The following is a 26,530-nucleotide window of genomic DNA, read 5'->3' on the forward strand; positions in this document are numbered from 1 at the left end:
CATAAACACAGAGATATGCCAGCATCAAGTCACACCGTCTGTCCAAATCATTGCAGAGAATGCTGACAGAATTTTAAAAAAAAGAGTCTGAAATGAGCTTCGGTCCCTCATCGTTAACGGTCTTAAGTGTAATAGTATCAAATAAATATAATAAATAAATATCAGGCTTTACTACATATACAGGAAGTCAAGTTACTGCCAAGTACCAAACATGAAGCATGATCAGCGCCTATTGTATTAATAAAACTAAAGATAAAGTCTAACAGCTACTGTTTAAATAAATGCAACAAGTAAAAAAAACAACTAAAACATACTGTACAACTTCCTGAAAGAAATCAAACCTTCCAAAAAAGAAGGCAAGGTACTTCATGGTTGAGACTTTTAGAGGCGGTTCCTGGTTTTACAGAACATAATGGATCATTTAATGTATATTTTTGATGATTGTTAGTTTCTGCAAGTCACTGTGTGAGCAGGAGAACTTTTCCCACTGAATAAATTGCTCTTCAACAAAGTAAAGTAAGAAAAGCTTGAGTTCATGAGTCTATAATCTCAACTGAGCATCAATAAAGTAAAAACCATTGTATCAATAGGTGTGGGTCTTTTAATTTTTCAGTTTGTAGACCATATTTTATATATATATATATATATATATATATATATATATATATATCGTGCTCTTTTTTATTCCCTCCATGCTGTGGATTAACCGTGCATGACACTAATTAATTTAATTTAATACGTATTTGAGTAAAAAGTTATATTAGTATGCTACCATACACTTAAACAGGCCAAACTTTACATAATTTGTGATTATATACAACTCTGTGTTTATCTAATGTTTACTTGTGAGTGTGTTTGTTTTTATCCCAAAAAGAGTTTTAATGCCGTGGTTCAAAGCAGTTGTAACAGAACGTAATGTAAGCAACGGTAAAGATACAAGTGTTTAAAATTTGAAAGATAATTTATTAAGTGTAACTGTTTTTCAGGAAATATATGACATGCTTCAACTGTCAACTGAAAAATAGTTGTCTGAATAAAATAAACCATAACATACTATTCAAAAAGAACTTGCTGGAAACATCAAAGTGATCAGCAGATGCCTCTGAGGAAGACTGGCAGTTGACAGTCGAAAAATGTCAGGAAAACAAAGTAAATTTCTTGGAAAAAAGTTGTTTAAATAAATCAAAGCTTAACATATTATTGAAAAAAAAAAGGACAAAATTAATCTTGCGCGAACTGTACGGGGCACAGCGCCCCCTTCAGTTCAGAGGAAATGGTTCAGTCCACGACAGGGATCACCATGGTAACCAGGCCCTCCTCCAGGTAGAATTAAGGGACACGAGCCGCTGCTTTTTGGATGCTGGAAGGAGCTTTTAGCTATCATTAGTTACTCTCTTAGTATTTATTTTTTAGAGATGTTTATTCATTATTGAGCAGAAGACATTATAAACAAACTATAATGTAATAGTTACACAGTCTGTACTGTATGTGTTTAAATGTTTCCTGCTTCAACATGTTTTAAATGTGATGAGAGAAAGAGATCTAGAAGCCAGGCAGCACCTCCACATGGTTTTAGAAAACTTTGTCAAATTAATCTATAAAATGAACAAAATGACTGAAATACACAAAACAACGACAAAAATACACAAAATGATTTCCTAAAGCACAAAATCATAACCAAAGTACACAAAACTTACTTTAAAAAAAACATACAGTTATATTAAAAAATACACTAAAGGACTCCAAAAAAATATTCAAAATGACAGAAAAACACACAAAAGCGTAACAAAAATACACAAAAAGAGTAAAAATGTTTCAGGAAAATATACAAATTGACGACGAAAATACACAGAAAGACGCCAAAATTACAGAAAAACATTCAAAAGCTTAACAAAAATACACTAAATGATCACAAAATGTACATAATGACATCAAAAATAATCAAAGCGACTCCAAAAAACATACAGAATTACAGAAAAATACACAAAACAACTATACAAAAGGACAGAAAAACACACAAATCAACAGAAATACACACAGACCCTTTGTTTGGTCCTGTATTTATGCTCAGATTGGTCATTATTCTAAATAATGACATGAAAGTTGATAATGTGGCCCTCTGATCAGACTAATAAAAGTTGGCCATCTCTGTTTTAGACACACTTGAACACTGAGCTGTGAGGCCATGACATTTACCTAACCCTAGCTATAGCTGAAAAGTGTCATTGTCAATAGTTTAAAAGTGTAGAAATGGAGGCAGAGGTGCAGCGTCTCACCTGTGCTGACCATGTGTCGACCTGTGAGCAGCTCGTGTCCTGACAGCAGCAGAAAGCCTTCGATGTGACGCTCACAGCAGAAAGATCTCTCACCACTTTCTGTACCAAGCCCCAACAGTGGCCAATAAACCTCCTCCCATATGAAAATGAGTGCTTCAGTGTAGCAGCATTGTTCTGGAGCTTTGCCCCCGAGGGCAAACCATTCATAAACGCACAGGGGGCCACAAAGGGCCTCACTGTTTCCCCTCGACTCGACAAGTACCAGTGTGGCTTTTTTAAATTCAGATGCCTGACTGTCCAGCGAATAATTTACACTCAGTAGAACGGGACAGAATTTCATCACTTTTTTAATGAGGGCAGGAAGTGACGTAGGGAGGGGGCGATGAGGGAGGAGGAGAGGTGGACAAGGATCACACTCTGGTCCTGGAGGGCCCCTGTCCTGCATGCTTTTGCTCAGACATCTAATTTTGTGCGGGGTCAAACATAAACGTACACAAAATGACAAGAATATACAAAATTATTCATAAAATATATAGAAATAACAGAAAATATACAAAATGATTGACAAAATAATTACTTAAGAAAATAGATGATTACATAACAAATACACAAATTCCATCATTCATTTTATGACCTGTTTGTTCCTGTTTTTCAGGGTCTGCTGGTACCTGTCACCAGCTCTCATTGGGAGCTAGGCGGGGGTACACCCTGAACAGGGCACCAGTCCATTGCAGGGCAACACACAGACACACAACCACTGACATTCACTCCTATGGTCAATTTAGAGACTCCAGTCAACCTAACAGTCATGTGTTTTTGAATTGTGGGAGGAAGCCGGACTACCCTGAGGAAACCCACGTAAGCACAGGGAGAACATGCAAAGTCCACACAGAAAGAAACCACGTGTCCGCCCCCCCCCCGGGTTTGAACCCAGGACCTTTATGCTCAGTGTTGACGTACAAACCATTAAGCCAGTGTGCGCCAATACACAAAATGACTCCGAAAAATATTCAAAATGACATAAAAGCACACAAAAAGATAACAAAAATACACAAAACCAAAGTGTCAGCAAAATACACAAAATGACTATGGAAATACACAAAACAAGTCCAATAAACAACAATAACCCTTTGTTATTTCCTGTCGTAATGCTCAGATTGGTCATTGTTTAAAATGCTGACATGAAAGTTGATAAATGTGGCCCCTGATCCAGAGGTGTGGACACGAGGTACATGACTTGGACGAGACTTGGAATAATATTGTATATTTGACATGTTTTTACGAGGGGTGGGGGTAAAAAAAATCAATTCACAAAAGAATCGCGATTCCAATCATCCACAATTCTGAATCGATTCATAAATGTCTAAAATGTATAATTTTTTTGAATTTTTATTTGTTTTATTATTTTTTTTAATTACAAGTCAAACAATACAAGTAGAAACACAAAAACAACAACAAAAAACAGACAAAGTACAGGACAAAAGCATTTATGCAAGTTATTTCTTGTACAGTAAGCAAGTTTTTATTTGTTCAGCATCAATAAATGTCACCTTTTGTCTTAAGTTTGCCTTTGTGTGATTACATCATTGGAATCAGTTTATTTAAAATGATCTTATACAAACTGTATTGTTTTGATGCCATATTTTGCTTTAACACACTATGCATTGTAGCAATTTTTGAATCGAGAATCAATTTTGAATTGAATCGTGACTCTAAGATTCACATCCCTAGTTTTTACTGCTGATTTCAATGTTCTTATTGATTTTTAACTGTTCATTGTTTTCTTTTGCACTTTTTAATCATATAAAGCACATTGAATTCCCTTATGTATGAAATGTGCTATAGAAATAAATTTGAAATGATTCCAAGAGTGAAAACCTTTGGATTTAAAGATGACACGTGATTAATAATTGGTTTGGAAAGACCATGCCTCGTTCTACTTCCCAGTATAATTATTGTTTGTTTGTATGAATCTAAAAAGATGCTGATTGGATTTGTTTGTAAAAGCATTATGTCAGATTATATCACTATTATTTGACAAATATACAGTATCTACGGTACTCTGTTCAAGTAATTCATCGTTTATATCAGTTGAATAAACTTGATCTTCAAAATGGCACTAGCTGTGCTACATTATGTACTCATGACTTGTTAAGACTTGTAAATTAAAGTTGAGGACTTTTGTCTTGACTTGGACTTGATTTCATTGACTCTGGACTTTAGTCACATGACTTGAGAAGCAGTGACTGGTTCCCACCCCTGCTCTGGTCAGACAATCCCATTTTTGTGGCCCCCACTGTGACAAAAACTCTGTTTTCGATGCATCGTTTGTAAAAGCTCATTTTCACGCCCTCTGCCTCTCTCCATAGGTTCCACCTTTAAAATGTGTCCCATCAGATGAGATGTTCCATCATAAAGAGCTGAAGTTAGTTTTCTAACTTAAAGCTAAAGCTAATCCCAGCTAACGTCCAAACCTACCCTAACGCATCACAACCCAATCCATTCTCAGCCCTCGGTGGGGTTTTATGAGCGTGGCATAAAACTCTGAGATGTGCTAACAAAGCTGCCTCCTCCTGACACAGAAGCCATTGTCTCCCATGGCGTTCTGGGACAGAACAGCTCAGCTCAGCTCGAGCCTGACACCGCACAACACTGCATGGGAAGTCGATGTGTGCACGCATAATTGTCTTTTAATCACAACAATCCCCTTTTTCTCAGACCTCGCTCATTTGTCTCTGCCTCGTTTTCCACCCGTAGCTTCTCGTTCGTGGCGCTTTGTTGCCTTAGGAATGTTTTATTAGGCCTTTATCGAGCAGAGGCAGGAGATTATGTGTTCTCAGCATCTCAGATTATCAACGATCATGTGTGATGCTGGAGTTTCATCGTGCTTGTCAAGTAGCCACAGGTAGTAACGGATCCATCAGTGCCATACTGCCTCCCTCACGGGCTCCACCAGCACCCTTAGTGATGCTTGGACATCGCTTTGCCAGCAGTGAGATCAGGCTCACGCACATGTCTGGTGGCATTTTCCTCCTCAGAATCACTAGAATATGATGAACACTGTCCACACAAGCATTACCCCTATGTGACTCAAACTGATAATCATTATCACCAATTAATTAAAGTTATTAGTCATAATTCTTAGTTCTGAAATGCTACAAAACCCTGTTTGTTTACTCACATCACGTTAACGTTTCTACAGCAACAATGGCTGCTTCTCCCCATTTGTTCTATACCAGTGGATTATCCAAGGACTGATTTTGTTCAGAAAAGCACTTGTATGGTGTTTTTTTTTTTTTAAAGCAATCTTCTATTAATTGGAATAGCAATAAAAACAATGGGTGTTGTAAGCATATACTGTAGTACACCAAGCGCAACTTCTGCGACTATAGTTGCTTAAATCAGTGATTCTCAACTGGTGGGTCGGGACCTGTACTGGGTGGGTCGCGGACAGCTGGTCAAAAATAAATGAATACTGAGTATCGCTCATGTTGGACTTTTATTTTGAAATAAACTTTTCTTTTGACAGGCATGCTGTGAAATGTATGTTAAACAGGAAAATATATATATATATATATATATTAATGTACATTATATACATGTGTTTTCAACAGCTATCTTAGAAAGAATTAATTTGGTTGGTTGAATTCTAAAAAAAACTGGGTCACAATTTAATGACCATGATAAAATTTGGGTCCCAAGGTGAGACCAGTTGAGAACCACTGGCTTAAATCACCCGTGATGAGTCGCTTGAACATAGTCGCGCTTTATGCTCGCTTCATCTGCCCCAGTGATGGGAGAAACTCATTGCTGATTGGATGTCACAACACAGCATCGCTCGAAGTCGCTTGAAAAGTTCAAAATGTTCAACTTTGAGCGACTTCCAGAGATTGAGTCGCTGGAATCGCACGAGTCGCGTCGCTTGAAGGGAGGCGACTAAAGCAACTGTGGCGACTAGATTACATTCAAAATCAACGTAAGCAACCTCCCTTCAAGAAATGCGACTCACGCAATTCCAGCAACTTAATCGCGCAATCTGAGTGGAGATTGAAGAAGTAATGAAGCAAGTAAAAAGCGTGGCTATGTTCAAACGACTGATCACGGATGATATGAGCAACTGTAGGTGTGATGGTGTAAACACATTTATAGTCTCTCAATTGACCGTTGGACTGTGCCACTAGCAGTATAATGGATATAGGTTTCCTGATCTGATAATGATATCAGTCCAATATCAGCCAAAAAAAAAAAAAAAATTGGTCTGCGTCTAAAATCTGTTTCAAAATTACGTTTTTAGTTGTTTTTATTGAGGTTAATTTTAATGGTCTTCTAATTTTTGATTGTAGAATATTCTTATGTTTACGGTTAAAATGTATGTAACCCATTGGTTAAAAACAAATGGTTCCATTTTTTCTCCTACCAACTGGTTCTCTCTTGTGTTCTCTGAAATATCACTTGATCGAGCCTTTTCTAACAATCCACGCTACAATATAAAAGCTGATATCACATTTGATCGGCCACTACTTGAGGCTGTAATATTGGTATCGTATCAGAAGTGGAAAAAGTTGCACTGGGACATCCCTTAAAATGGATTCTCCTGATGATGTTTTTATTTTCTAATTAGACTAGTACATGCTGCAGGAACTAAACTGTAGTTTAGCTCATCTGTTTATAGCTGATATAAAATAGAGCAGGATTTGAAAGACTGCTTTAGAACTAACATCTAAAAGAGTCTTTTGCTTTAAAATGATGAATTGAAGGTCAAAACCAGCATGAATAAGAAACGATTCACCTATGAAAACTAAAAGCCGCCTGCACACTTTGAAATAACAGGATATGACACAGAAATGTGCATTTGATTTTATTATCTCACAATTAAACTGAGCAGCCAGGATGGGCCAGGGTGGGCAGATTTATCTGCTGTGTCATGGTTTGACACTTCCTCCAGATTCCTGCTAAACAAGCCAACTTAATCTAGATTTCCTCAGGGTTGATCAATTTCTTCCCACTGGACATAAATAATGCAAAAATGACACCAATGGAAAATGTCCTTCTTGCTGCTGCTCACTGTGGACACATTACATGTATTTACTGTACACGAACACCCACAGGATCCCCTGCAACATGCTCCCACGTTCTAGTGGTGCTACAGAGGAGGCCGTGTTGATGGAGGGTGTGGGGGCGGAGCTTAGAGCTTCAGGGATCGTACTGGACAGAGATGGGTGAAGGGGAGACACACTGACTCAGAATGGATCAATTGTTCCTCAGTTCACTTCACTGCACACGAGTATTACGAGTCGGCCAAGATTTAAAAGAGAAAATTACACTTTTCTTTTCTCTTGTACTGTCACTGATATAACTGCAATATTGATGCAATTGTTTCTTCTCGTTCCAATTTCTAATGAAATACATAGGAGATGCTAAATAGGTCATTCCATGTCATTTTCACGACATACCACACACTTCGGTCTGAAAAAATTCTGACATTTTTACCGATTGTTCCTTAATAATTCAGTCGGACACACTGTACATGCTTAGTGTGATTGGATGAATACTTTTTGAGTTATGGACAATTTAGTGAGTCCTTATTCCGTCCTTATTTTTCTTCCATTTTCAGCTTCTAAAATCTCAAAAATGACATAACATAGGAATCTGACATTTGGTGTACTAATACAGCTCCACCTACTCTCTCAGAATATACTAAATGATCTGCTATACATCTTATCTGGTGGACATGCCAGCCCCTCAAAATTGGAAAACAGTTTGTCTTGGTTTGGGTCTGGAACATATTTGGGCCTTCAGTAAACAACTATACATATGTCTCAGCTCCCTGTAATTTGATCAGCTTTGAGCTATGAACAAAGACTGTTCACATCACTAATGATTAGTAACATACAGTATATGCATTGGTTCTTGGGTGACAGTCACATGAAATCCCCAAAAAAATATAATAATGTAATAAATCAATCTGTTTTAATTTATAGTATAAAGGATACTCTTTCTTGGGATATAAAACAATTTTTCTTTATGCGACTTCTTCATTTTTTTTATTTTGGACCTCAACTTTGGGTTATTTCACCACTCAGATATTGAAAATCCTTTACATGAGGCCAATGTAGTTTGCCTCTGTGTCCTATAATTATTTATTGTTTATTATTTTTTCACAAGTAATTTTTTTAAACTGAAGTGCGTGGTCCATTAAAATGACAATCATGCAGTAAACTTTACTTTAGCAAATACATCTGCTGCACAAAGGCAGAGGAAAGAAAGCATGGCAGCCTCACTGTTTAACCATTGTGGGTTTGATTTTAGTTCAGGGGCCAAATACGTCTGCTTTGATCTCAAGCAGGCCACAGAGTTTATGTGGGAAAACAAGTCATTTCAACATTATTGTTAGCGGTGTCCCGATCTGATATTGATATCGGCCCGATATCAGCTAAAAAGCGAATCTCGGCTCTAAATGTAAGAAACCAACAATAACTGATAGATTTCAGTCCGAACACGGTCTTCACTTTAAATTTTCAAGATTTTTTTGGCCAAATTCTATTTAATTTAGGGAAATATTATGGAATAATTTGAGAAAAATGTAAGGATTTTAAGTTTTTTAACTGTTTAAAATGACTGCAATCATGCAATATAAGAACTGGGAAAACTGTGAGTTTCATTTACACAATGATTCATGGTTTCTCTGTCATTTCTACTTTCTCCCACGGGCCCAACTGGATGCTCCAAAAGGCCGTATTTGGCCCCCGGGCCACGAGTTTGACACGTCATCTACCCATTGTGGGTTGGAGCTCTGGTCATTCTGTGCTAGTCGTCATTTTCTCCCTGAACATAAAAGTCAGTTTTCCACTTCCTGTATCTAATCCAAAAACACAGGTGTAAAGAGGTAAATCTTTGAACTCACCAATGGAATAAATCTGCAATGAACTGGTGAATGAAAAGAATGGGACGAATGATCATCTCAGTACTTATTATCAACATTATCAGTCCTCATATGTGAAGCTGAAAACATCAAATAATGGCAAAGTTCTCCAAATTCCTGGATGAATTAAAAGTTGTAGGTTGTTTGATACATTGTCTCAGTGATTCCTTTATTTTAATTATTATTTTTATTATTGTGTATCAGACCATTCATTTTCTCTACTAAATCCCTCTGTGCACAACTCAGGACGAGCTGGAGCCAGTGCCAACTTTCACGAGTCATCGGATTCACTGCACTGCTGTTAATACGCAACGTCATGAATGCAACATATTTATCACACAACACATGACAAAGACAGTAATACACCATGTTTCTACATAACCAAGCATAAGCAAAAGGATATTCAAAGTAGGAATCATGGATAATTTTTCTCCATATTACAAAACAGATTAGCCAAGATATTTTGATGTCAATACCAAAAAAAGAAAATCACAGAAAACCAGATGTAGAGAAGAAAAAACTAGCAGTTTGGTTGGAGATGAAATGAAACTGTTGTTGTCAGATAATGAAGTATCAAAGCTCCTACCTCATCAGCTGATCAGAAACCAGTGAGGAGCTCAGTCGTCTTTTCTTTCAACGTTTGCCCACAGATCTCCCTCCTCCTTTCCTCTCCTCTCCGCTCTGCACGGCTCTCTCTGTGTCAGCAGATTGGCTGTTTGGCACAAAAACCTGTGATTGGGGAGAGATCCAGCTTTCTTGGGAAGTTCAGTTTTATTTATTTAACTGGATTTTGTAGCGTTTGTGTACAAACGCTACAAAATGATTGCAATTCAGTCATAAAATCAGTGGTTAAGGACAGGATATGTGTAAAGTAGAAAGAATGAATTAGGCCAACGGAACAGAAAGAGGATTAAATCAATGATCTGACAAATGTAAATAAGCCAACATTCAAATAAGCAGACAGAAGGTCTGCATAATGGACTTTTTTCTTCATTATAAGTAAACATGGTACTCGACTACCTAGGTTCTCAAAGTGGGGTACGGGTACCCTCAGGGGTAATAAATTGTCATGGGGGTACATTATAAACATTTTGGTCATGTTGTGGTTGATGACTTTAAATGTTTTTTACTGATGATTTTAAATGTTTTGTTGCAGACTTTAATGTTCTTATTGATTTTAAGCTGTTGAATGTTTTCCGTTGCACTTTTTAAATCATTTAAAGCACATTTGAGTTGCCTTGTGTATTAAATGCGCTATACAAATAAATTTGCCTTGCCTTACATTAATAAAAAAATAAAATAAAATTTGGAAACTAGAATATAAATTGACCAGAAGTCAGGAGCCTCCATGCATTGCCACAAATTACCATGGTTACACAGCTTATTATTTTTATTATTATTATACATTGTTCCTCAACAGGATAGGTAAAATTCTGAGCAGGGCTACATTGTATGATATTACATCATTGGTTCCCAACTTTTTTAGGTCGTGACCCCATTTTAAAATCACACAGACTTTTTTCTTTCTTAGAATGAGCTTTTGATCACATTTGTTGTTGCCAGAATTAGTGCACAAAAAATACGGCTCAGATATTTTTATACTGCACTTTATTTGAACTGTAGAATACAGTTGTTTACTAGACATTTCAGGACCCCATTTGAATTCCAGGCGACCCAACATGAGGTCACGACACCAAGGTTGAAAAACCCTGCATTAAATTATTAGGTTTTTTTAAATGAAGTGTGCTGCATTAGGGGGTACATGGAATCAGGTTAAATGTCTGAAAGGGGTACAAGACTGTGGAAAGATTGGGAACCACTGGTCTATTACAACTGAATTGATTTGATCATGACTAGATAAATTATATTGATTTTTTTTAAATGCGTGTTCATTTTCCTACTGTAAGATAAGGCGGAAAAAAATGTATTTCTGGTTACAACTGGTCATGAGTTTTGTTCTAAGGAGTATTAACAAAGATACCAAACATACTTTTGTAAAAGTATTCACTAGATTGAGTGAATGCAGAGAACATTATAAAACACAGTCAGATGATGGAGAATTATCATTTTTTAAAGTTATGTATGGATTATGACAGTTTATTCTGTAGTTTCTACCAATGATACACAGGAACAATTCAGATTTAACCAAAATAAGGTCTGGACTTTTTAATTTTTCTTAAGGTGATGGCTTAGAACACCCTGATTTAAACATATTACTATTTGTCAAAATATAATCCATCCTTGGAATAACTAAAATATTGCTGAAAATATTTTAGAATAATAATAATAAATAAATATATATTTTTTTTCTAATCTGTGCTCATTTAAAAACCCACTCCTTAATAAACAACCAACCAATGGTTGCTTTTTGTTCTGTTCTTTTTTTTTTTTTTTTTTGGACCATTTCAGAAACGAGCCGTCTTAATGTTCCTTTATTTTGTCTTGATTTTATTTCTCTTTAAAGTTTAAATGTTATATTGGGAGCCGTCTTTTTCAAACCCCTTGAGGGTTTTCCCTGGCATGCCTCTGAAATGTATTAATCTCTGTTAATACATCTGTCCACTGTTGATATTTTTATGTTTTGTTGCAATAAAAAAGAAAAGAATTTGTTAAATTGAATTAAAACATAATTGAGGGGATAGAATGTGGAGGTTTGACGATGATGTCTGTTTCCTGTGTTATAAGTAGTATAAGACCCAATGAATAATAGCTACTGTATACATCAGATATAACTGACCCAGACTGACAGGATGGCACCATCTAGTGGCTAAACATCACAACACAAAGACACTGTTTTGCAAAAAAAGAATTTTAATGTAAAATGATGTTTGTCACAGTACAAACAGGAAGATTTTTCAGCAGGTGTTACTGGTCAGAAGGACAACATTGTGAAAGCTAAAATAGTAAAACAGAATAAAAGATTGTAAAGTCAGGAAGATAATCTGGTCAATATCACTTTGTTCTCGTATATGAAACAATAAGAGCATCAATGTGACTAAAAGGTAAAAGCGATGCTAAAAGTTTCTTTTAAAAATTTACAAATTGTTTGAAAACTCTCAGATATCCCAACAAATCTAAACAATAAAGCAACTAAAACCTTAGAAACATGCACACATGTTAGTTAAGGAGTCGACAACTGAATTCTGTACAGTTTAAGGCACTTGTGGCAGCCACAATTTCTATTTACAAATATTTGATCCCTCATAGAAAAACACAAAAACAAAACAATTCATCACAACTTAAACTCCTTAAACAATGGTTAAACTATTGATAAAAAAGCAGAGTGAATCTGCTTGGAGACCAATATATACAGAACCACAGTGTACTGGACTGGGCTAACTGGACTTAACTGTTCAGATCTCGGGGGTTTTAGACCACCAGGCTTTCCCGACTCACCGCTCCATTCTGTGAGACCAAGAAAAGGTTGCAGGTTCAGCGCTAAAATGCTTTGATGGTATTTAAATGGATCCTCCACTGTTTTCATAAATGTGGCCAAAAACTTTTATATTATTATGCACCACATTTTATTACCTTTTAAAAACGGGACTACTTTACAGTTTTAGAACCTGTGTTCCTCCATCTGGAACATCATTTAGTAGCTGTTAATGTTTTTTAGCAGCTGTTTACATCTGCTTTTAAGATCATTTAAGCAGCTTTTTAAATTTTTTAGCAATTTTTTTTATGTCATTCAGCAGATTTTTACATCAATTAGTAGCTTTTTCAGTTGCTCTAAATCAAACTCAAGGCCCAGGGGCCAAATCCGGCCCTTTGGTGTATCATATTCGGCCCGTAGGAGAAAGAACCCGAGGAGAACCCGAACAATATTTACAGATTCTCACAGTTTTTCCGGTCCTTATATGACATGATTGTAGTAATTTTGAATGTTAACATTTTATTCTTAGAAAATCCTTAAATTTTTTTCAAACTATGACACATTTCTCTTAATTAAACAGAAATTGGTCACAAAATCGAGGAATTTTAAATAAAGATCCTGTTTGTATATATCACTTTTTGCTTGGATATGGTCGGTTTCTTACATATTTTCTATTTTATGTATATGTAGAAGTGCAAACTTGAGCACATTACTTGTTTTCCCTTATACAATCTGTGGCACACTTGAGATCTAACTGCTCTGTATTTGGTGCCTGAACTAAAATTAGTTTGACACCCCTGTTCTAGATAATCAGTAAATGTTAAATATATAGATGTGAACCTCTTGTTTCTTATGTTTATATCGATATCTTTGACATTTACAACCAAACGCAGCACAAAGCTGTCATTTTGACCAAAAAAGCTGTTAAATGATCTAAAAGCTGCTAAATGATCTAAAAATCAGGCTGAATGTTTCACTACAATTCTAAAACTGTAAAGGTAATAAAATTAATACGGTGAAAATATGTTTTGTGAGCCATAGATCTTCTAATAATGACATTTCAAAGGTTTTAGGACACATTTGTAAAAACAGTGGAGGATCCATTTCAGGAAATTTGAGTAAAAACAGAAATTAACGACTCACCTTGCGAAGGTTGCTTTTCTTAGATGACGACACACTTTCATCTTCACTGTACGGGGGTGGCAGAGGGGGTGGGAAATCGTCACGGCGACCAGGATATCCAGACGGTGGACTCATAGGAAGGGGCGGTGGCCCGCGTGGCCCCCTCCCACGATCTGAGCGGTCACTCTCGCTGTCCAGTCGCTCTCTGCTGCGTGCCCTTTGGGCCTCGCCCATCTTCTTCTTCTCCAGGGCTTCACGTAGGAAACCGTCGTCGTAATCGTCTCGGCCTCCTCTTGCTCCGCCCCCATATCGCCGATCCCTCTCCATGTCCATCAGGTCGTCACGGCTGCGACTGCGGCGCCCTTGGAGGCCGCCGTGGTCTTCTCTGCGGCGATCGTCGGGGGAGTAATCGCGTCGCCTGGGCTCATCAACGTCTCGGCTGTACCCACTGCGAGCGCTGCTGCTCCAGCCGTCGTCAGAGCTTCAGAGACACCACACAGTACGATTTCACATCAGATGATCATAAATGTGAGGATAATTAATTAAGAAAAGATAAATATGGCAAAGACGAGCTACAGTAAAGATGCCCATTCACGTTGACAGATTAAATCCCATTTTAATTGTAAATAACAAACATCTGTAACCGCCAAATTGCAAAATGTGATTAACAATGAGGAGGAATAAGCAATTTTTGATCTTTGTGTGTTAAAATAAGGCCCAAATAGAGTTGCAAGGATACACTCAATCAATGATTTGATTACCGTTATTGGGTCTATGGTTTGATTTGAATTCTGATTAAAAAAATAAGTGAAAATTTAAACCAGAGATTGGAATGTAATGCACTTTACTCCTTTCACTTTAATTACATAGAGATCATATTTTGGGAATTAGTTAAAATAAATACTATTTTTATTTTACTTAAATTGTCAAGAATTTTTTTAAACTATTATATTTTCTTCTTATAAGCTTCTTAGAAACCGTTTGAACTCATAAACCAAAATATACTACACATTTCTTCATTTATCAGCATGCAAAGTTAAACACTAACATAAAGTATAGTATATATACAATAGCAATACAAATATAAAGTATATTTTGGTTTATGAGTTCAAACGGTTTGTAAGAAGGTTATAAGAAGAAAATATATTAGCTCAAAAAATAATGTTCTATATATACATATTTAAAAACATTAAAAGAACAATGAAAAAAAAATTATAAGCATTGAAAAAAAAGGTGAGGTTGTTTATTCTTTTACTCTAAACGCAGCTTACCTTGGAGCTTGAATTTCATGCTGTATTGATTTTAATCCCCTTTATTTGCATCGATTTTTAGAAGATTTAGGATAAATCCTTACATCCCTAGACCCAAAACTATTGAAAACATGTAATGTAATCAGTAGTGAAACCAAACATTACTTATGTGTTGTAATGTTGGGGGGAGACTCACCCTCTCCTCCCTCTGGGACCGTCTGGGCGGCGGTAATCGTCCCTTTGGTGTCGACGTCCAATGTCATCCAGGTTATCCATGGAGCGAGCTCGGTTACGATTATCCACGTAACCCCCACCTCGCCGTGGGTAGTCGTCATGGTGGCGGCCTTGCTGGGAAACACTGCTGATGGTGCTCATTGCTTCGTCCCGGTCATAAAGTGTTGGCAGCGGAGGCGGCTGGGAGCGACCGCCGCCACGGCCTCTTGGGTCTAAGCCGTCATGGAGAGAACTGACCTCACTCATAGCATCCACTAGAGGAGGAAACACAGGACAGAAGAGATTCAGGAACTACAGATGGTAGGATTAAAATGTTTGCTGCCTGTGCATCACGAAGTGCGTCTATCCTGACCTCTGTTCACCCGTTAGTGTCTACAATGGGCCCATATATACCACAAATTAAGAATTAAATAACGTTCATTTCTAATACATAAAGATCAAGATGTGCTTGAGATACTTAGCATTGGGAGCCATTTAGGAAAAAGCCTCATCATAATCAGAATGACTATAAAATACACAAAAGGATCACAAAAACACACAAAATGACAACAAAAACAAACAAAATGACAGAAATATACACAAAAGGACAACAAAAACTACTAAAAAAAAAAGCCAAAAGGACACTAAAAAAATGCACACAATGACTCCAAAAACCACACAAACCATGTATTCTTTCCTGCATTATGCTGAGATGGCTCATTATTCTAAAGCTGACATGAATGTTGATAATGTGCCCTTCAGATCAGAAAATCACATTTCATTACAATAAGATTATTTATGAATTTGTCTATGTACATTTAAATTTCGGTAATCACAAACTTTATAAACATACTTTTAACCCAAGCAAAAAGCACATCACTAAAAATAATATTTTTTAAGGTATTTTAGTAAAAATATTTTTACTGTTTTCACACAGAAACCACCAACTCATTTAGAGTCGACATGTGGCAGATGAGCATTTTAGTATAAAATGAGTTTGAGGCACTGATGTCAGTGGTCCATTACTCACAGCGTTGGTAGTTTGCAGGTCTGGATGGATCCATGTTTGCCAGCTCTCTCTCCATGTAGTAAATTGCACGTGTGGCATTTCCATTAGCATCCACCTGGATCCTATACCCACTGCGAGCTACGGACGCAAACAAAAACACAGAAAATTAACTAAATCATTAAGGGAGAGTGTCTTTTTTAATTTCTAAATGCAGGTTTCAACCTTACTGTGTTACGATTAGTAGGATATTCATATACTTACATGGGTCTCCACCATCTTGATCTTTCAGCAAAGGTACGTGGGAGCCCTGACCCACTGCACACACGACAAGTCAAACCAATGAATATAAAAATCATTTTAAAATATATTTACTTACACACAAAGAGTTTAATTACTGCTAACCTGAGCTGGCGGCGTCATAGTCTCGGCCGTATCCATTGTTAGGATGAGGCGGGGGTCCTCCACCGTTGGGCAGGGGGAGCATCGGTATATTAGGATGAGCCGAGCCACCGTACACTGTCTCAGGGTACATGCTCCGTGCATACAGATTGGCAGCATATTGATTGGCCACGCCTTTCTTCACTGCTTTTCCGGCCTCGTACACTGGAATAAACGACAGCTAATTAGCAGCTATATAAATTAAATGGCATTAAACTTTGATAAAAGAAAATGTAAATTCTAAGATAATATGTTATGGTTTCATTTATTCAGACAACTTTTTTTAGGAAATGTAATTTGATTTAATTTGAATTTTCATCTTTCAGCTGTCAACTGCCAGTCTTCTTCAGAGGTGTCTGCTGATCCCTTTGAAGTTTTCTTGACTTCCACATCATAATTCCAGGAAGTTGTGTTCTTTTTGAATAAAATGTTAAATTTGCTGAAAATTCCCTAAAATCCTGGAAAAAAGTTGTCTGAATAAATGAAACCATGACATATTAATGGACGACAGAGGCTCAGTGGGTCGTCCAATAACCAAAAAGTTGGGGGTTGAATCCTGCTCCATCCATTGTCGCTGTGTCCTTGGGCAAGTCACTTTACCCACATTGCCTCATATGAATTGTGCATGAATATTGGTGGTGGTCAGAGGGGCCATAGGTGTGAAATGGCAGCCACGCTTCTGTCAGTATGCCCCAGGGCAGCTGTAGCTACATTGTAGCTTACCACCACATGTATGACTGATGAGAGTGACTGATGCGAATTAATATGGTCTCTGTACGTGCTTTGAGTATCCTCGAATTCTTGAAGTTTGTTAAATTTTAAAACAATACATTACACTGACAGCATTGGTAACTCATGCTTTGTGTAATTCTAATAATAAACTTTTGTATACACTTAAAATTCCATTGCTTTTCTTTAAAACATCAGTTTTACATTTTTTCCCTTTGGGGAAAAGAAAATGTAAACAGTTCTTATTGTGTACGTACACGCTCGTGGACAGCAGCAGCGGTCTGGGCAGCAGGGGCAGCTGATGTAGCAGCAGCAGGTGTGTGGACAGCACTGGCACCAGCAGATCCCAATCAGCATCAACAGCAGGAGGAATCCCAAAACCACCACCACAACTAGGAGCCAGTCTATGTGAGGCAGCACGAGACAACAGAATATTTAAATTCAAACAGAAGAAGAACTTAGGCAACCTGTCTCTGTTCAAACAAGTGACACAAACCAAAATTAACCTCAGTCTTTAACCATTAACAACATTTACAACTGTAAAAATATAGAAGTTACACTACAAAGAAAATGATAAAGAAAAACAAAGCTTTTTTTTCTTTATTTTTGTTCACAAAGTTAAGCCAACGACATACCGGTAATGCTCAAATTTCATGTTTGTTGTTCAGTCCTTACACTGACAGTGCATGTTAGCTACTAGTTTGTGTGGTTTTCTAAAGACTGCATCAAACCGGTCTGTTCAGTTTACCTTGGCACAAATTCATTCTGATGCTCAGTTCAAGCTGCTTAGACAAAAAAACTGAGTGTTCAAAACAATCAGCTTACAATGGTGTAAAATTAGCAAAACATTGAATTTGTGCAGATACTGTTCAGAATAACATTAATTTATTTTGCACAAATCTGAAGTTACAGTAATGGATAGCAAGTAAAAGGAGGTGGAAAAATGTAAAATGCAGGCGGGAAAATATGAATAGAGGTTTATAGGTTGTTGCATCTAAAATTCTGTTAAATTTTTTTTACACTGCGTATTGGGTACAGCCTAATAGCAATGGCCTCTTGTTAATTTGTAATAAAAAAATTGAATCACTGCCAATCACAGTTTTTAAAGAACTTTAATCAAAAAAATTCAAAAGTAGACATCAAAACATATTGTGTAATTTAACCACTACAAAACACAACGTCCCATATCATTTGACTTGCATGTTATGGATTAGTAAACAATCGAGAAAAAAATTACAATAGTAGTTAGACAATTATTGTTAAACTTTATACTAAAATTACATTTTAGAAGTTGTTGCTTTTTTTTTTCTTTTTTTACTAGGTAGTCCCATTAGGGTTCAAACAAATTCCATTCATTACAGTACAAACAGGATTCATTTAACTATGCCAGGACATTTCTATAATAATTAGTTATATTTAAATGCACAAAAATAAGGAGGCTAAAGTTTGCATCATACATTTCGCCATTATTTTTATTTTCTCAGACACCAATTTATATGTTTTAATTAATATTGTACAATTGTTACATAGGGTTTGGAATATTAACGGGCTTGCCTTTATTTATTAATTTCTTTATTTTATGCTAATTGTGCCTTTTTAAACCTGTTCCCCCTTTTCTACTGGCTGCGGCTGAGCTTTTATCAAAGGGCTTGTACTACCTTCCATAACCAGTAAATCAATGCCAGGCAGGAGGTCAGTAGCATTTGACTTTCTCTCTGTGAAAGAAAGATAAAGCCACAATTACTTTAAAGTGGTAGCTACCTTTATCGCCTATAACTAATGACGCAAAGCTCATAATCTGCCTTCATTCAGCGTAAGTATTATTATTTTATTATAAACCTGTCGTAATTTGCATTAGTCAGATAATTTTCAACTGAGTGAGAAGGTTTCATGTGTTATCATGTGAACGTATTGGGAGGGAAATGAAAGAAAGAAAGAAAGAAGGAAGCATTTCACAAAACTTGCATTTATTTAAAAAGAGGTAAAAGTTTTTGGGTCTTACCGAGCACAATCACCTCTGTGTAGTCTTCACCGTTCCCCGTGAGATCTTGAGAAGAAATGACAGAACAGACGTAGACTCCACTGTCTCCCCATGCAGTCTGTGCAATGTTCAGGTCTGCATCTGTGCATAAACAACACAAAATATTTATCTATTAATACTGAAATACAACAATAAGGCTGCCCAGATCAACGTAGCAATGGTTTTCTAACAGAAATATACAAGCAAGCACTTTCTATTGACCCACACAGTGCACGTGTGTGTGTGGTGATACACAGCGCAACTACAGCGTATCCCGACCATGAGGGGCACTATGAAATGTCACACGTACACAATTCAATAAACACAAAGCAGTCAAAACATAATAATGCAGATGGCTCTAACACAAACAGCTCTACACCGCAGCTTTTCTAACTGTATATCTCTGAGTCCGTCTGACCATTTGTGTGTTTGTTGCAACTGTGATGCCTCCTGATATCTCCAAGGACATTTCTATTTTATTCGTAAAAAGATCATCTGAATGTTAAAGGCAGGAGAAACTGTGACAACCTAACTAGATGTGTGTTAATTTTCTTTAAAATTTACAATAAATGTACACTGTGGCATTTAAAAGCCACAAAGAGGAAATAGAATACTTCCTTTTTTAAATGAAAGAACAACAGAAGCCACTGAAATAAATGTACAGTAGTTCCTCATTTACTGAGGGGGTTAAGTTCCAAAAATAACCCGCAATAGGCGAAATCTGCGAAGTAGTCAGCTTTATTTTTTTACAATTATTATACATGTTTTAAGGCTGTAAAACCCCTCCCCACACACTTTATACACTTTTCTCAGACAGACATCGACATTATGGGTTTTGTCGGGGAGAAAACTTGCAAACATAAGCGAAGCACCGACCACCAGCGACACATCCAACTCAGTAAGTTTCACTGCTTGCTGAAGTGAGGAGCTGCACTCCTTTTTCTTTTCTCATAAACATAAACCACCAGTGAAAAAAGCTGGTGTGATTAGCGGCTAATGCTATTCTAGCTCAGTGCTACAGAGAGAACTTTTACCTGCTACCAGCATCTCCTCACTGAATCTCCTCCACGCCAAATCCTTCCTAGTCCAGTCCCGGTTTTAAAGGCTGTGTCATACAGCTCCAGGTGGTCATACACAGCTCCTACGCCATGGTTGAATGGGTGAACAGGCCGGTGTCCGTGTTGATGGCCTGACGTCATTGTCAAAAAAGACTCCGATTGGCTTTCGTCATGCAAAACAGTCGCAGGAGTTCAATATTTTCAACTCCTGCGAATGTGAGAATATGATGAAAAATAGAGAGCACGCTCGCACGGCCAACGCTCTTGACTTGCGGACCGTACCGCCGCACAGGAAAGATTTCACATCTGGGATGTGTGTATTTATTGACTTTGTATGTTATCTGGACATACGAACATTTCGTGATGCATCCAGTGCGAACGCAGCAGCCACAAGCAGAACACAATGCGCAGGTTCTCCCTTAGCCAATCAGGACGCAGAACACAATGCACGTTCATACTCTGTAAAAAAACTGACGTGAAAGGTGAACCGCGTTATAGTGAGGGACAACTGTACATGCATCATGATAAAGCATTGCTTTTCAACCTTGGACTCGTGACCTCATGTGGGGTCACCTGAAATTTAAATGGCGGCACACGGAATGTGTTAAACAATAATTACTGAGTAAATATATATATTATTTTTATTATTATTCTTTTTTAAATTAAAACACAATCTCAAACAACGGCATTCTATACTTTCAATTTCTCAAATATAAATCTAGTTAGTAGTCTAGTAATAAAATGCATTATAAACAAAAGGAGAAAAAGCAAAAAAATACAGCATAAAAATATCCGAGCTGGTGCATTTGTCACTTGGTGCACTAATCCTGGCTACTTTGTATTTGTTGCATAGTATAAAAAACATGATCTAAAAGTAAAAATTATTTGGGGTTGCCATAAATTTGTGATATAAAAATAGGGTCACAATTCAAAAAAGGTTGGGAACCACAGTGCTAAAGTGTGTAACTGAGATGAGAACATTATCCTAATTTTAAACACATACACATGCAACACCTTCCCAACTGTCAAACAAGCCAATTATTCACAGGGATGCATTTATGGAAAAGAGATGAAAATCACAGAAGTCAAGTCCTAAAATAAAAATACCTACATGATAAACCTAAATCCTCAGTTACGTGCTTTGGAAGAATATCTTGCATTTTCACCATAATTTCTCCACCATCTGGTTGTTTACCGTGTGGCAAGTGTTTGGAAGAGCTAAACACACGAATTTGTCAAATATAACAAAATCTCACACTATGAAATCCTATTAGAAAACTTATCTGCTCAATCATGCCATATTTAAAGAGAAACATACAATTATTTAGAAGATTTAATTGAGTTAATCCCAATTGTGCATTTTTGGCATGATTTTAGAACATTTCAGAAGTATGTCATGGTCAGTATTATCGTCAAACTAAGGAAAGCTGATTAAAAAAATGGGTATATACCAGAAAATAGAAAATTGCGCCACGATCGCCCAGTCAATAAGCTTTGAATTTTCTCACTCTCTCTCTTCATCCTCCGAATATTAGCTTTAAGCTGGCATTTAAAGGTCCCATTTCATGCTATTTTTCACCCATCTCCATTTGTTCCAAGAACCCCAAAAACATAGTATTTGAGGTTTATTTTCTCAAACTCACCTGTTTTCCAGAGTTTTAGCCTCTGAAAAGTCACTTTCTGCAGTAAGAAAGGAGCAAATCACCCTCTAACTAACGACTGAGGGAATCAATGGAAAAAAACACTGAGTATGTGTATGAATCCCTAATAGCACTTTATGATGTTTAAAGCACAGAAAAGTTGATTTAGTTTAACATGGGCCCTTTATGCTGATATTAGCAGAATAGGTTTGATGTTTGCAAATAACTTTCTGTTATGTCAATTTTACTCAATCAAATCAAGAGTTTTTACTAAGTCTGTGATGCTGCTCTGTTAGGGATTTCATAGACTCACTGTTTAAGATGGTGATCTTGCGGCCCTGGTACTCTGAGCCCAGTGTGACAGCGTTGCCCTGCTTGGAGGCGACGATGCGCACCGTCCTCTGGCTGTCGGCACACTCTATGTTGGGGTCATAGTTGGGGTTATTTTGAGCCAGAATGTTCTCCGCGCTGCTGGGATTCATCGCAGCCTGGATCGGGTCCCGGCAGTAGGATTTGTATTTCCATGTGACCACGGGAGGCTGAGTGGCAGTCGTCTGGTAGTTGCAGGTGAGGGTGAACGGCTGAAATAGGATGACAACGTACTTCTTGGTCGGACACTGGACTGAGATGCCCATGGCAGAGTCTGGGAAAGAAAAATAGCAAATTATTTACATATATCAGATGTAAATAAACACATTAAAAAAAACAACAAAAAATCCAACTTTTTGAGCTGCAAACCATAAACATTGTTCAACCTAAATGTAACACTGCTACGCTTATGAACAGCTGATGAACAGTGGTTCTCAACATTTTCAGCCCACGACCCCCAAAATAAAGGTCCCAGAGAGCGGGGACCCCCACTGTACCTGAAGGTGGTTGAACACAGACATTGTAGAAGAGCCATGTATGGACAGGCCATCTATCAGGGGGACTAAAGGGGAGAGTTTTTTTGGGCCCATCCATAAAGTCAGCAAAATGATGGTCCGTTGTTCCATGAATCTGTAATAACCACATTTATTTATTTATCTGAATAATATCCACTGTTATCCAGGAAGTTAATTATTATTTGTGCCATGGTATATTCATCTTAAAGATCTAAATCCTTGTTTTAATCAGAAATAAAATGTTTTAAAAGTGACAAAAAAAATTGTGGAAAAGGTGATGAAATTGGATTTTAAAAACCACAGAAATTAGTTAAAAGATGCAAATTAGAGTGGCCAAAAATGGACAGAAAAAGCGGTAAAAAAAACTTCAAAGTGTCAATATTGGACCAATTAGTTTAAACTGGCAAATAATGGGCATGACAAATCGTGAATGTGGTTAAATTGGCAAAAGAACAAGCATGAAATATGTTGAAAAGAGGTTAAAAGTGATAATAATGGGTCAAAATATGCGACATTGGGTGGGAAAAGTGGTGGAAAGGGTTCAAGTGGCCTGAAAGTGAAAAAACTGTGCAGAAAAGGCATTGAAATAAGATGGATAAGTTGTAGTAATGGGAGTAACGTGGCAAAAATACATTAAAAGGAGAAAAAACATGGCAAGAAAAAGTGATGAAAATGGGCTAAAATATGGCAAGTTTGGTGGAGTGGCAGAAAAAGGGTAAAAATAAGCAAAAACGGGCTCAAATTGTACAAAAAATATTCTTAGATCCTTGAGGGACTCTAGCAACCCCCTGCCAGTGTCTCACGACCCCAAATGGGGTCCTGACCCCAAGGTTGAGAACTACTGTGATTAAAGAAAAATAACAAACTGAATAATCACATAATTACTCACTAGCTTTAAGTTTTATTTTACCAAAGGTTGAGTCTGTGACCCATTTTTGGGTCCTGAACCACTGTGATTAGTGTGAGTCACAGAGTTAGTCATTGTAGAAAGTCCCTCAATCTATAAACTAAAGACCTAATGGATGTTGCTGCTAATGTGTGGCATATGACAGGTGTTTGTTCATCATTAGTATCAGTGAGTGAGACAGCGATGAGTCACAGTGGAACCCATCATGTTTTCGGTTGGTGTGACCCGCCTCTCTACAAAGCTCTGGATGAGCAACAAAGACTCTATACATTGAGAAAATGTGTTGACAAAAAAATGTCTTGACTTATGTTACTCATAAATAACTTTGTTTCCTTGAACATACTTGGTAGTGAATATCTGTGAATGAAGCATTAAGCTTTAGTTTTATAGAAGTAATTCACTCTGCTACACGCAAAAAAAATCCTTAAATCTTAAACCAATTAAAAATGTTCCTCAAAAACCTCCATTATAGAATAAAACTTAAACACCATTTATTTGCATTTTTTTCCTGAATGCTAAATGTAGATATAGGGAATGCTTAGGGGTGTGCATTGCCATGAATTTGATGATACAATACACGATTTCCATGTCACGATACAATATATCCCGATACTAAACAATACGATGTACTTCGTGATATATTGCGATATCAAAAATATAAATTTCACCTTTACAAGTACAAAATGGCATGAAATACAATTAATTACATTTTTTTTTTTTTACTTGCGAGAATAAGTTAACGGTAACTTTTGTATCAAAAACAAATTACATATATATATATTATCAAACTGTCAAATTACATTTTTCAACAGATTTTGATTCTGTTAAGTTCTTCTTCTTCTTTTTTTTTTTTAAGTAACCACATATACTGTGTCAATAAAAGTGCTCTGTATGTTTTATGAAAATAAAGTACATTATTATGTGGTTCACTGACACAGAGTGACTGGACATTTACGCACTATCCATTTGTTAGCGCAATTAAATGTTTATTTTTTTCGTTAAAAAACCATGATTTAAAAAATCAATTTGGACATTTTTTGGATTGATACGATAATCGAGGCAGTGATATCTCTCGATATATCGTCAAATCGATTTTTCCTTACACCCATAGTAATGCTACATGTAAACATTTGTCCTCAATTTAATAGAGGAGCAACTTTCTCACTGTTAATTTGTTAAAAGCAAAAAAAAAAAAAAAAAAAAAAAAAAAACATAGGATTTAAGTGTCAAACATTTCCACAAAAAAAAAAAAAAAAAACCTGGTATTTCTTTCCAACTTTTGATGAAATGTAACCGATTGTGTTAGATTGGAATAAAACATTGTCTTAAATCGATTAGAAGATACCAGCTACGAGACTATGGCTCCAAACTTCCGGTTCCAGATACCACAGCATACCTTCTGGGTGTAGGGCCTGTTTTGACACCCATGGGTGGAATTTAATTCAACCACTATATTTAATGTGTTGGATAAATACTGCATGAAGATAAGCTGTTTCAACGCAAGATTTGCTTACTATGCCATCAATTACGTCATTTTAAAAACACATTACAAGTGTGCTAATTAGGCTATTTGCTGCGAATGTTTGTTTTTTAACATAGTAATTACACTTTAAACCTGTATTTATTAGGTTTCACACTGAAATGCAATAGTAGTTACTTAACCTGTCGAAATACATTACGGACATAACACAAGTTTAGTTAAGAAAGACAATTATGTATGCAACAAACATATTTAGCCTACTAATCAGATTTATTTCTTTTGTAATGATAATGTTGAAACGAAAGTTGAATTAATGTGCACCTGAAGGAAAATGTTGAAGTAAATAAATACAAAAGCAGCGCGTATCTTGCGGAGGTATTTTCCGGAAGAGGGCCCACCCTGTTTAGCAAAAAAGAAAAACAGGCCAAACTTACCTGTCGCCATTAAAGCGGCGACGAATACCGTCCAAAACATCTTAAATCCTCCCATTTCAGTGTTTAGGTCAACTCTGATGTTATTAGTTCAACAGTTATGCAAAATAATAGCTGGTAAAAGCCATGATATTCAGCGAAACTAAAACTTGCAGTCAGCCAGGTAACGTCACCTCCATTTTGTGTCCTTGTGTGTGTGTATCGTAGGCGGAGGGATACCTAAACGGCCCAGTCTGCGGTTCAGCCAACAACAGGTAAGCTTTCAAACGGATTGTGCAACAATGGGAGGGGGGTATGAAAAATGTCTTTCAGTACACCGCGTTGGTTTCATTTGGAACAACAGTTTGGAAAAATAATACTTCAGTTTGAAGAAGAGGAATAGGTTTTTGTTGGCGTTAATTTAAGCAGTGGGAAGAACTATAACCAAAAAATGCCCTCCCTTCTTTGAAACTTGGTACAGGCCGGATAGATAACGTTATCGGAACATGGTTAATGTTCAACTGGGCAGCGGAAGAAGACCATGTGGGTCTACATGTGCCCTAGAATTCATGGCCTGTCTTAAAATTAAAAACTAACTTTCTTTGTTATTTAAAAGCATGAATAAGGTCAACATTGTGCAGATTTTTGTTTGCTTGTTCCTCAATAAAACCTATTGTAATCCCCTTGTTTGTTTATCTTGTAAATCAGTGGTTCTCAACCTTTTTTTTGCTCAAGTACCTCCTTTCTTTTATTTTTGAATCCAAGAATTTACTCAGAATACTATGAAAAATCAACTGTA

General features: G+C 36.8%; 1 protein-coding gene across 2 annotated transcripts; it reads right to left on the reverse strand.

Annotated features, from left to right (window-relative positions):
* Positions 1-11,991: 11,991 nt before the first annotated feature.
* Positions 11,992-25,986, reverse strand: lsr (lipolysis stimulated lipoprotein receptor). Of its 2 annotated transcripts, XM_028471568.1 has the most exons (11): positions 25,756-25,986; positions 22,364-22,693; positions 19,335-19,454; positions 18,991-19,047; positions 17,590-17,736; positions 16,568-16,768; positions 16,427-16,480; positions 16,187-16,303; positions 15,140-15,431; positions 13,715-14,174; positions 11,992-12,603 (listed from the first exon to the last, which is right to left on the reverse strand). In XM_028471568.1, the coding sequence occupies exons 1-11, from the start codon at positions 25,808-25,810 to the stop codon at positions 12,568-12,570; spliced, it is 1,869 nt and encodes a 622-aa protein (XP_028327369.1). In that variant the 5' UTR covers positions 25,811-25,986; the 3' UTR covers positions 11,992-12,567. The 2 variants fall into 2 exon arrangements, with proteins under 2 accessions (XP_028327369.1, XP_028327371.1); XM_028471570.1 differs by lacking the exon at positions 18,991-19,047 and having other exon boundaries at positions 25,756-25,985.
* Between the last annotated feature and the right edge of the window lie 544 nt (positions 25,987-26,530).

Source organism: Gouania willdenowi, chromosome 16 (assembly GCF_900634775.1).
Source record: "Gouania willdenowi chromosome 16, fGouWil2.1, whole genome shotgun sequence".
NCBI classification, from domain to species: domain Eukaryota; kingdom Metazoa; phylum Chordata; class Actinopteri; order Blenniiformes; family Gobiesocidae; genus Gouania; species Gouania willdenowi.